General features: G+C 35.7%; 1 protein-coding gene across 1 annotated transcript in view; it reads left to right on the forward strand.

Moving 5' to 3' along the window:
* Nucleotides 1-260: 260 nt before the first annotated feature.
* Nucleotides 261-12,679, forward strand: part of LOC306860438 (microphthalmia-associated transcription factor-like) — a 45,825-nt gene continuing 33,406 nt past the window's right edge. The window contains exon 1 of the mRNA XM_079402156.1: nucleotides 261-520. Within this exon, the coding sequence (XP_079258282.1) occupies nucleotides 417-520 (104 nt within the window). The 5' untranslated portion in view covers nucleotides 261-416. The remainder of the gene's footprint in view (nucleotides 521-12,679) is intronic.

The following is a 12,679-nucleotide window of genomic DNA, read 5'->3' on the forward strand; positions in this document are numbered from 1 at the left end:
AACAACGATTATCTGCGGTGAATACAAATTCTAAAAATAAAATAATAAAAAGTTAAATTCTAACTGAACAAGTAATATGTTCCTGTTCATAGCATGTAGATAACGTCCTTTTTGGTAGCCAAAGTCAAAAACGTCGCTGTTAAGGGTAACGCCACATTTTTGGTGCCAGCCAATCAAAATATGCTGACACACGGCTGTCCTCATTCCTGGGATTTGTAGTTCCACGCTTCATAGGGTCGCGTTCGCCGCAGTCACACAGCTCTCCTAACGGACTACAAAACGAAACTAGCGGACTGCTGGAGCGCACTGACAGCTTGACATCGCGGTGGCTGGCACTTCGTGCGTCTGGAAGTACGGCTCTTGAGCTGACGCATTATTTTCCACCTGGGAGCTGACGAAAGTTGACAACTTTGAAAATGCAGTCGGAATCAGGGATCGTGCCCGACTTTGAAGTCGGAGAGGAATTTCACGAGGAGCCTAAAACGTATTACGAGCTGAAGAGCCAGCCGCTGAAAAACAGGTCAGTGAATGGAGCGTTTGACAAATGCATGTTCTCAGCTGCATGCTTTCAAAAGTGTGGCATGCCCAGAAAACACCGCGTCTGGCATTTGTTTGCATGTTTTATGAGTTATTCTGCTAGTTTAGTGTTTTAATAAGAGTCAGCTGCGCGCTCTCCGTCCACGCGCAGCCGCTCGCGCTGTTGACAGACGCGCTTATTATAATGCGTCGTGTCGGGCGATATATGAGTGTTACAATAGACAACGCCTAAGGATACAACATCATCAGCAAATATTTACTCAAGCAGCTGTGTCTGTATGAAGACTTCACTCTTTCTAAGCACTTTCAGAAACATTATGTAAAGCAGATCTGTAGGTTAAGTGCTTTTAGGATAGCTTTCGCCCTTTTTATTCCGGTCAGTATTTTAGAGTGGGATTATTTTTGGAAGGCAAACACAAACCGATATGTATTTTACATATTTGCTCCTGGGCAATAACATGCATGGATAAAATATAAAACCTATTAAACACAAACTGAACTTTTGTGACCAAAGCAGTGTAAGTTTTGCAACAAACTGAAATAGTTGATTTGAAACACAAATCAGTGTTAATTGATCAATAAGTTGTATACGGTTATTTATGAATTATTATAAATGTTAACATTAAAATGTGACAACTTGCCCCGACCTGACACTGCACTGAGAACTCTTGGTTAAATCTACAGTTATTATACATTATCATGGTTATCTCTTGTTACCAACAGCTATTGCAAAAAATATGATGATATTAGATTTTTATTTTATTTTTACTTTATTTTTTTGAGGATAAAAATAAACATAAATCTAATTTAAGAGTGTTTTGAACTGAATGTTTGAAACTAACATATAAAACCACTCTTATGTGTGACAACTAGCCCCGGGCTCACCATATGAACATATTTTCTAACTAAAATAATTACCTATGATCTCTCTCTCTATTATTTAATGTATTGCAAGCTGTTATAAAGTGCAGCCTGCAGTGTTTCATATGAGGTAGACATTTTGCATATTTACACATTTCTGAAGTCAGTTTATAAAAAAAAAAAACTGCTAATTATTATTATGGGCAGTTAGGTGATATTTGCAACTTTATTTTTGCTTTAATTTTTATTTGATTTGTTTTGCTTTGGTTTTTATTTGACTTTATTTTATTTTACGAAACACCACAGAAATGATCATACAGATGAATTTATAGTCAAAACTGAGACAAAGATGTAAAAGTTTTAACAGACTAAGTGGGTTTTTTTATGCTTTTACTGTTCAGGCAAAAGTTTGACCAGATCAGAGATTGCAGTCAACGTTTTATCAGATTCTACATACATTTTGAACTAAATAAGATATATTAGATTATATTGTCATGCATTGTTGATGTTCAGATGCTTGTGTGACTGCAGTGCTGTGTGAAGTCTTTGAGCTGTAAGTTGATGTGATTTTTTTACATCTTTCTGATATATGTGCATATGCAATCACTCTGGACAGTTTCTGAAGCTTTGCTATCTGAACGTTGATGCACGAGTTCTTCTCCATCAGTGTTATATTTATATCAAACGAATGCAAAGACTCATTGAGGCATGCAAATGATAAGTCATATTTTTGCCCATCAGCACTAAATGCATTTTCCCAGGCTGTTTCACCACGACAGTCTTCCATGCAGCTTCATTGGCAGACGGTGAGATCTTAATTTAGATGAGGCAGACGGCTCTGGCCGCCATGAGGTGAAAATTAGCAACATAAATATAGAAGCGCAGGCTAATACCTCAGATGCTCTGGATGAATTTTGGGGGCTATTTTGGTTTGTTGTTAAAATATTGAGCGTAATAACAGGTGTGTTGGATCACAGCTGGATGCAAAATATGCATGTGATTGTCTTTCAGCTTTGGTGATGTTTTTATAGGGGTCCCACTTCCCACAGTCATGGAAAAACATTGTCAGGGATTTTTGTTATTTTAAGTGAAATACTGCAAATTCATAAAAAATTTCTATAGTGAATGTAATTTTTTTGTTTGTTTCTAGTGTAGCTTTTAAAAATCCACTGGAAAAATAACGGAAATTCTTTAGCCAAAAGTTTTTAGGCCCAAACTCATTTTGCTGTTCAAGTTTGCATAAATGCATGTGCTCAAAATGTATCAGAGCGCAATTCATAATTCAGCTCAAGTATGTGTTCATTCAAAGTGATGCTCTTTCTGGCATTAGTGTCTTTTTCTACTACAGAGGTACCCAAGGTTTTTACTACTAAGGTCCAAAAATCCAATGTGATTGAGGGCAGTGGGTCGAAACAGATGTTCCCTATCTGTCGGTCACTGCGAGTTATGTCTTGACCACATTAGTGAATCCCCTAACGTCGTCATGACATAACGTCTCCGTTCCCTCCATCAGGGAACGAGGGTTACATACGTAACCGAGACGTTATTTTATATCCAACTATATAAAATTACATTTAAAAAAAAAAAATCTGATTCAGTTATATTGTCTTTCAATGCAAAATAGAACAACTTGCAATTCTGTAAATGATTTTTCCCCCATGTAATGCGTCATGAATAATCCTATGAATGGCCAACATATAGTAATAAATGAACAATAACTTGGGTTAAGAGAATGTGTTTTGACATAAAAAAAATCATGCAAACTTCAGAAATAAAGTTAAACTGTTGAGTAATGAATAATGATGAATAATGTCCCCACAAGGACAAGGATTTTGGATATTGCCATCTTTATCCCCCATAACGTAGGGTATACCAGAGCCACACACACACACACATCTGAGTAAGCTCAATTTTAAATATGAGCAAAATTGTATATGTTGTGTTTACTTTTTTGTTGTTATTTAAGAAATGTTTTCATTTTAATCTAGCCTGTAGATATATGTACTGTAAAAGAACAAATATACATTTCACTTAAAACTAGTAAAATAATTACACTTACGGTTTTAAATATGTTTAAAAAGTTTTAAACGCATTGTGTGTCACTAAAGCAGATCATGCTGTCTATTGGCTTTAAATGACACTTTAGTTTTATTCTTTAATTTCTTTAAAATAGCCTGATGCTAATGCACCAAAGTGCTTTTCTCACATGAGTAGAAAACTCTTTGGACGTGTTTGTGACAAACACATCATTTTTTACTTCAGAAGAGTTTTTGAAATGTATGACTGAACTTTTCTCATTTGACAGACCTACGTTTCAAATGAGTTATTATTTACCCGTGGTGTTTAACAGCCAGAGGGAATGCATGTTGTTTTCTAATGAAACCTTTATTGGTGTAAGTTTCTCACCTAGAACACAAAACTTGTACATTTTGACTATTTGACTCTTTTGTAGGTATCATGACATTTGAAATGTTTTACTAAAAGATTAAAGCGACAGCATCTCAACATGAAAGAGATGTACAAGGATGTTTCAACTATCATCATTTCTTAACAATCCTTATAAACTGGTAATGAATTTTCTACGGCAAGTGATATAATGTACAGTTCTCATGTGTGTAAATAGCTGTGCTAAAACATTTATCAGTATTTTTGCATGCCAGCAGATTTTGTTAGTGATGTGTCGCATCTAAGAATCACAATCTTTGGTAAATTACATGTTTCTTACACCATGCTACACCAGTTTGAGTCATATTATCAAGATTTCAGATGGCCGTTCACAATTTGTTTGTTGGACTGTGTATGTTTTTAGGCAAAGACCATTTCTTTTAGGCAAGAAATTAAGCTACAGTCTTTTCTGTTTGAGATATTTCTTTTAGTGCAACTTTGTGTTTGTCCACGATGTGCGAACACATGAAGCATCATGAAAATGAAGTCTTGCCGCTTTACCCTTAAAACTATCACAACTGAAACTAATCAAACTATTGCACTGAAAGCTGCACATTCATTTAAGTTTGAACATGTTAAAATTTCCACACTCTTGTAAAGAGTATTGATAAATTTCATCCATAACTTTCGTACATTCAAGAGACAAAATCACTTAGAAAGAGAGTATAGCAAGACAACAAAATGTTTATAATGCAGATAGAATTCAGAAAATCTGTTTCAAAAACAATTGTGAAAGCTTATTAAACGTGGATTTGTAAATTATATTTTTATTACTCCACTGGATTCAGATAGCAGATGACACGATTCACATTTCTTTTGTTTGGCCGTATTTGTTTTACGACTCCTCCACAAGTTTGCATGGGAAAGAGAGCACATACTTATTCATTTAAGAACATTATTGAACACTTGACTGAACTTTTTATTATTTTGACAAACCTCCGTTTCAAATGATTTCCCTTGAGGTGATTGTCCACAGAAACTTTTTCAACACAACGACATTAAACATTAAAGAATGTCATCAGTCACTATCGCCATCTTCTTTGACTCAAATAAAGCAACATCTCTGGTGTACATAAGCATCTACAATGTGTGCGCGTGCTAAACATCTTGTTTCTCCACTTCTGTCATATTTATTTGATGTAAAGCAAACATATTTTGAGAACTGTGATGTCCCACGCTTTTGTAAAGGATATCGAAAGAATTCAAACATAATCTTTACATAGGAACTATCTTTGCACAAAACGAATTGACTAAAAATCATTGAATTATGAAATGCAAAAGTGTATACATCGTTTAAGAAAAATTGCTATAATGCATACAGGATACAGAAATCATCCTCTTGATCTATTGTGACTGATGTTTTACTAAGTCAGACGATCAGGATTATGGATGACGCGGCTCATATTTTGTTTGTCGGACTGTGTATGTTTTAGGTGAAGACACCTCTTTGTGAGCTGTCATCATAATAGGAAAAATTTCTTGAGAGTGTTTGACAAAGTCGGTATTTCTTTTTTACGAAAATGAAGGCGTGCTGTTGTACACTTACAGCTGAAACATATGTAACCAATGTGCTCAAAGCTACACATTCAGTAAAGTTTAAGGTTGTACACAGTCTTGAAAAGGCTACAGACGAAATATCAAGGAATTGTTTTGTGCTCCCTATGTAACTCAAGAGTTCAAGTCACTAAGAAAATGATCATATGAATACAGGAAACCATAACATTATACTACATTCCCTTTGAAAAGGTTATAGACATAGTCGTTTATACAGGAAATATGTTTGCACAACAGAAATATGTATCAATATAATAAATACCTAGTACTGAAATCCTCTCTTCTAAAATATATTGTTAAAGTTTTAATGTTGATTTTGATGGCCTACCCCATTAGCTGATACCACTCTATACTTTTTCATTTTATTTCAAGATTATTCTCAGAATCTGGTCAATCACGTCGCGAGTGTTTGCAGGAAAACATTATAAGATAATAAAAGGAGACTTCTTCTACAAGAGATTATTTAAACTGAAATCGTGATGTACTGTAGAGCCGTTTCTGGTCTGTCTACAAAGCGGCCGCGAGACACAAGCCCCGTACTGTTTCTCCGTTACATGCACATCTATTTCATTTAGAACACAAAGTTGCACATTACAACTTGAAGATGGTGTGGAAACACTATTTTCTTTGTTGGCGTCTCTAAACATGACTTTAATAAATAAATCCCAGATGTAATGTAGTTAATTCATTGAAAAGTGCATGTTTTTGACCGTTTCAGATGCTCTGCACCAGCACACAGACACATGTTTTCATGTCATCTGACCGAAAGGTTTGATCTTGGGGAAGCACGCACAACAGCAGCTGTGTGTTGTCATGATTGTCTTCAGAATTGATCCACTTTTATTAAAACAATGCGGCATGAAGTTACTGTATTCAACAGCACAGCCCCTTGAAATATTGTAGTATATCTTTTTTTCCCTTCTTAATATCTAAACATGGGACTGGCTTCTATGGTCAGATGAAACTAAAAAATGAGCTTTTTAGCAGCAAACACTCAAGATGGGTTTGGTGAACACAGGAATAAAAAGTACAATGACATACTGCTGTATTTTTGATGTTGTGGGCCTATATTTCTGCTGGAGGTCCTGGACATCTTGTTTAGACACATGGCATCATGGATTCTATCAAATACCAACAGATAAAAAATCAATAAGTGACTGACTCTGTTAGAAATCTTATAATGGGCCATGTTTGGATCTTCCAACTGTACAATAATCCAAACACAAACCTCAAAAACAACACAAAAATGGGTCACTGAGCACAAAACCAAGCTTCTATGGCCATTCCAGTCCTCTAACCTGAACCCTGTAGAAGATGAGTGAGGTGAACTGAAGAGAAGAAGCACCATCATGGAGCTGTGAATCTAAAGGATCTGGAGTGATTCTGGATGAAGGAATGGTCTCTGATCTCTTGTCAGGTGTTCTCTAACCTCATCAGGCATTATAGGAGAAGATTTAGAGCTGTTAAACTGACAAATGGAGGTTTCAAAAAGTATTGAATAAAAGGGTGCCGTTAATTGTGGATTTCTGTAAAATCAACAGGATTAACCATGTAGATTAATTTTCTGTCGCCTTTGATCATATTTACCAAGGGTGCTGATATTTTTGGCCTTGACTGTACATATATTAATATTTAGTACCTGTTCACTATTTGGTTGCTCTATTTAGTTGTAAGCAGATACGTATAACTTGAATTTCAGTAATTTGTAATGCACCATTATGGAGCATCTTTAAACAAAAAAGGGGATTGTTCTGTAATTTTGAGATGATTTATTTTGATACAGTGCTACATGCCCTTGAGTTTTAAGAGGCTGGCATGAATTGCAGCCTGTGTCAGAGGTAGTTCTGCGCTCCTGATATTGGTCTGGCAGCAGGTGGCAGGAGCAGGTGTTTGCCGTCAGCGAGAACATCCTCACATCCTCGACTCGCTCACTAGATGAAGTCCAGCACTCCTCACAATCCTCTCTTTTCTTCAAACTCCTGTTTTCATTCATGGAAATGTTTTTGATTACAATGAGGCGGTCAACCTTTTCTTATAAGGGCAGAGACGGAAGATGATTGTTCTCAGAAGTTGATTAGTTGCATAATAACAGATAAGGACATGCAAGCTGCTTTGGTTTTTTTCATAGCTTTGTCGATTACAAGGCCACTGCGGTTAGGAATTTGACGCAAGACATGGAGGTGGAGGAGTATATTTTTAGGTGGTCATCAGCACAAATCCTTAGTCAGATTTCAAGACTTCCTGTTTTTTTTTTTCTGTGATCCTCCCAGAATTCCCAAAAAAGATTTAGGCGTGAACCTTCAAAGGTGCATGTATATGAACCTCCCTCTGGTGTGCACATTTTTGTTTTGTGGTAAAGTTTCCCTGGGAAAAAAAATACATACTTTTATTCAGCAAAGACACATTCATTTGATCAAATGTTATTATTTTGAATAAATGCTGTTCTTTTGAAAGTTCTATTAATCAAAGAATCCTATAAAAATGATCACAGTTTCCACAAAAATATGAAGCATCGCAACAGTTTTCTACATTTATAATAATCATAAATGTTTCTTGAGCAGTAAATCTGCATATTAGACTGATTTCTGAAAGATCATGTGACATTGAAGACTGGATTAATGATGCTGAAAATACTGCTTTGATTACAGGAATAAATAACATTTTAAAGTATATTCCCATAGAAAACAGTTATTTTAAATTGTAATGATGTTTCACAATATTACTGTTTTTACTGTATTTTTGAGCAATTAAACACAGCCTTGGTGAGCAGAAGAGACTTTATTTTTACTAGATGTAAAGACTTTTTATTTATAACATTAAAACATCTTCCCAACCCCAAACTTTTGAAAGGTAATGTAGCTTTAAAACCTCAGTAAGCATAAATGCCTTAAAACTGAGCCAGTGTAATATATTCCATAAAATACAGGAAGCAGACTGATGAAGTATACAGCATACAGTATTTCCAGTAAAAAATTGTATACATCCTTAAAACAAGACCAGTTTACTTGCAAAAAAGCAAATTAAAGAAAATATTAAGACTTGTTTGGATTTTTGCCTAAAGCCAGAAACATATTTGCCAATAGAGAAAGTAAATGAGGCTTCGAGTTAAATTCTTTGTTTCTGAAGTTTTGTGGTGGCGTGAGATGCAGCATGCTCTTGTGAAATCGGTCTTGTGTCATCTGGGTTATGGGACACGGGGAAGATCGATCGGAGATCTTTTGACAGTGTAGGGAAACTTGAACTAGAGTCTCTAGCGTGGGATAAACAACATAGGTTTATGCAGAGTGCTATTACTAGAGTATTATTATGGTCAAATAACAGATATCTGTACATGCTGGTCTTTTGGTATGTGTTATTCATTCATTTAACTTGTACCACAACATGACTGAATGCTAGTTGTTGTTTTTGCTAAAAATATTAATACAATTATGTTAATTATGAATGATGAATTGGTGCCTTATGCTGTAACAGGCCACATTCGGCTGGTAAATATGACCTCTAAGAGGAACATGTAAAATCAAGTTGCTTGTTATGTTAGATTAAAAAAGGTATTATAAGATAAGTTTGTGATGCTGCATTCATGCCATGCTGTAATTACTGTAAGTATAACCTAGACTTTCTATGTGGAGCTTTTTCACATATTTGAACTAATTTATTAGAAGAATACAAAAAGTAAACAAGGTTTTTAAATGGGCTATTTCTGCTCCAAACCAAAAAATAGGTGTATACATAAGGAGACTGTTACTTATGAGTAAGTCTGAAATACACTGGCACTTTACTATTGCTGGCTGCTCATTCAAACAGATGAGGAAGATAACATATACACTCTTACAGCCATCTACAACAAATTACAATATAAAAACCATGGTGTAAACATTGTCATAATTCATCAACAGTATCGTAATCTTTTGATGTAAAATAATTGATGACAAATCAACGAATCATCGCAGAGAGCTGCTGTAATCAGATAAAATCTCTAGAGAGCTGCGTTCACTCAAAATGTTTCCTCCTCGTCACCTCATTCTGTGAAGTGTGAGTGTGTCAGTGTTTCCAGCAGAGATGATAAAAGTTGAGTGTTGAGTGAGTGAGGACGAATACAGAGAAGAGTGGATTGAGTCAAGCAGTGTGAACAGACGAGCGCTCGCTAACCGGAGTAAAGAAGAGCTATGGTAAATGACACAAGCCCAGAGGTAGGACTTCAGTCTGTTCATTTATAGACTTCAGAGCTGAGATTTACAGATTAGCGTAACAAAGAAATGCTTGTATTTGCTTCTGAACAAATATTGGGCCCATTTCCATTAGAGATGCTAAAAGCTAAACAGTTTGATGTAACTTTTTGATTTGCTTGGGCTCCAAGGTTTGTTCTTAGGCTGATGATACATGGGGCAACTTTTTGAGCACTTTCTCATTGAGAATGGGTAACAAATTTCTATCTGGATACTTCAGATCGGTCGTGGGCCCTGTGTGTCACCTGGTTGCCCGTTGAGAGCAACATTAACTAAAGTTGCCCCTTGTATCATCAGCCTTACAGTAATCTTACAGCGGTGCCTAAACAGTAGCGTGTAGCTAACACAAATGCGTAGGGCCCCGCAGTCAAGGGGGGAATGCTTGCTTAGGGCCCCCAAATCTCTAAATACGCCTCTGATTTCAATTTCATGCACTTTGTAAACCTTTGTAAATATCTGGAAGATTTGCAGTACTTATAGACCAACAATTTGAGTCAATTTGAGATGATTGCATTGATCCTGTAATTATTCCAGCTTAGTTAGGCCTGGAGAAGTTAGACCTACTTGCTCCCAATTTTTTTTTTTTTTCAAAATCTATTGATAATTTTATAGTGAATTGTGAATAAATATTGTGTAAAAATTAACCAAGTAAGTTTTATTCTGATGTAATATCATTAAAGGGGTCATCGAATGCCCATTTTCCACAAGTTGATATGATTCTTTAGGTTCTTAATGAAAAGTCTATAACATACTTTGGTTAAAATTTCTCAATGGTAGTGTAAAAATCACCTTTTTTACCCTGTCAAAAACCCCGCCCCTCTTTTCCGTGGAGTGACGAGCAGTACTGTTTACTTTAGCCACGAAACTTGTTAACTAGCACATTATTAGGAAAGACGATTTGCAAAGATTCTTTAAAAAAAAACTTATACTCACTTCTTCTGTAGATGAAGCTGGATCATGAATGATTCGTGCGAACATAGATGCATTTAGGTAGATCGGGGGTGTATTCCCTATAAAAACAAACATAAGCCTCTGCGTCTTCAGCGGCTCAGATGCTGGGAGTAAATGACTACTGCTATGTTCATTGTTACATCCAACAACAGAACACCTCAGTCGCTTATAGGAGCCATTCTTGTCTACATCTGCTCCGGCTTCGAAACAATGGCGGACTGTTGACAGCTGACTCAGGGCAGATCTACATTAAAATAATCGTGGGAGGGGCCTTGGCCTGTGTGACGTCACACAGCCAAGAATCTGAGATTGGCTTGATTTGAGAAAGGGGTTATCATTTATCGGGATTTTAAAAAAGGACTGGATGGATATTTATCCTTATAGGGTGGTTGTGTACAAACACTGCCAAAACACATTTATGTTCAAACGCCATGTAAAAGTGAATTTTGCAAACGATGATCCCTTTAACTAAAACTATGAAAAAAAATATTCATTGAAATAAAGAAAAAAGTAAGCAAAAAATAAAATAAAATAAATTGAAGCAAAACGGAAATATAACAAAAATGACAAAACATAATAAAATGACTACAACTTAAAAAGGAAACTGAAAATATAAAAATAAAAGCTAATTTAATATTAGAGCAGAATATAAATAATACTAAAATAAGACAGTACATTTAGTAACAGTGTCATCAAATAAAATACTCATGGTTTTATTGTGAACTGTTCATCTGAGCACATTATTCTAATAATAATAAAAATGAATATTGTAATATATAATCAAAATATAATAACTTGCTTCACTTCTGAAACAACTTTTCGGCTGAGGTCGCCACGTCTCGTTGTTAAAATCAAGTCCTGTCTGTTTTATGTTTAGTTAAAAAAGTTATTTGTATTGCACACATTACTTAATGGCGTATTGTGCTGACCTAAATTTAGATATCAGCAATTAAAAAATCATATAGGTCAACCAGCACTTGCTGAATAGACTGGCCTACTATGTGTTAGTTTTAACATAGCACACTTGCATTTGACACCATTGAAAATGAGAGTATGAGGATGAATATCTAAAGTGTATTCCAGTACTGTCCAGTATCATAATTGTGTTTTTGTTGCGTGTTTTCTCAGCGTGTGTGTTGTCTAGGCCTCAGTTGAGCCTGAACTGAAAGACAGATTTCAAGCCCAAGTGAGGAGAGAATGAATCAAATTTAATTATGGAAATGGAAGGCAACAAATCGAATGAAGTGCTCCCCACCCATCCTGTAAATATTACAACAAAGAGCCCCACTATGTGACGGCTGACAACAGACTGTAAACATTACTGAAAAGAGCTCCTTCCTCTTTAATGTTTCTTCTCTTGTTAACATACAGCAAAGCCATTTTACCTTTTCACAGAAACTACATTTGTGTGTGTGTGTGTGTGTGTGTGTGTGTGTGTGTGTGTGTGTGTGTGTGTGTTTGTGTGTGTGTGTGTGTGGTGGAGGCCTGTCGAGCTGTGAAAGGAAAGTGTGCTCTCTTACATGCTTTGTTATAATTAACACACTACTGTTTGCCAGGCGAGTTTGCAGAGAGTTGACAGCTGCACCTGTCCTGCTCCTCCTCCTGCTGCCCGCTCCACCTGTAATGACCGGCGTCTCTCACAGAAGGTGACTGTGAAGGTGAAACGTGACAGAGAAAGCACCCTCTAGTGTAGGTGTTCTCAAAGCAAACCTCAAACCACTACACTGTCAAGTGTATAAACATCACCCACATCTGACGCATTGCTTTGTTAGACGTTTGACAATCATAATGTTATTAGTCGATATAAAGACTAAGTCATTAAAATCATGTTATCATTTTATATTTAGTAATGAATCTCATGAAAACATGTCCATTTTTGTCAATATTTGACCCCACAACCAAAATATACACAAACATATTGCATCAATTTATGCATTGCGTAAAGTAAATAAAGTATGTTCTGTTATATACCTAACATTATTATTTCCTGTTATTTTCAAAGGTAATATTTTCAAATACATCACAAATCAAAACATTTAATACACTCCTGGAATACAGTAAAACATTTACAATAACATTTAATGCCATTTAATGCAGTAAAAATA

This window comes from Barbus barbus (genome assembly GCF_936440315.1).
Source record: "Barbus barbus genome assembly, chromosome: 41".
Lineage (NCBI taxonomy): Eukaryota > Metazoa > Chordata > Actinopteri > Cypriniformes > Cyprinidae > Barbus > Barbus barbus.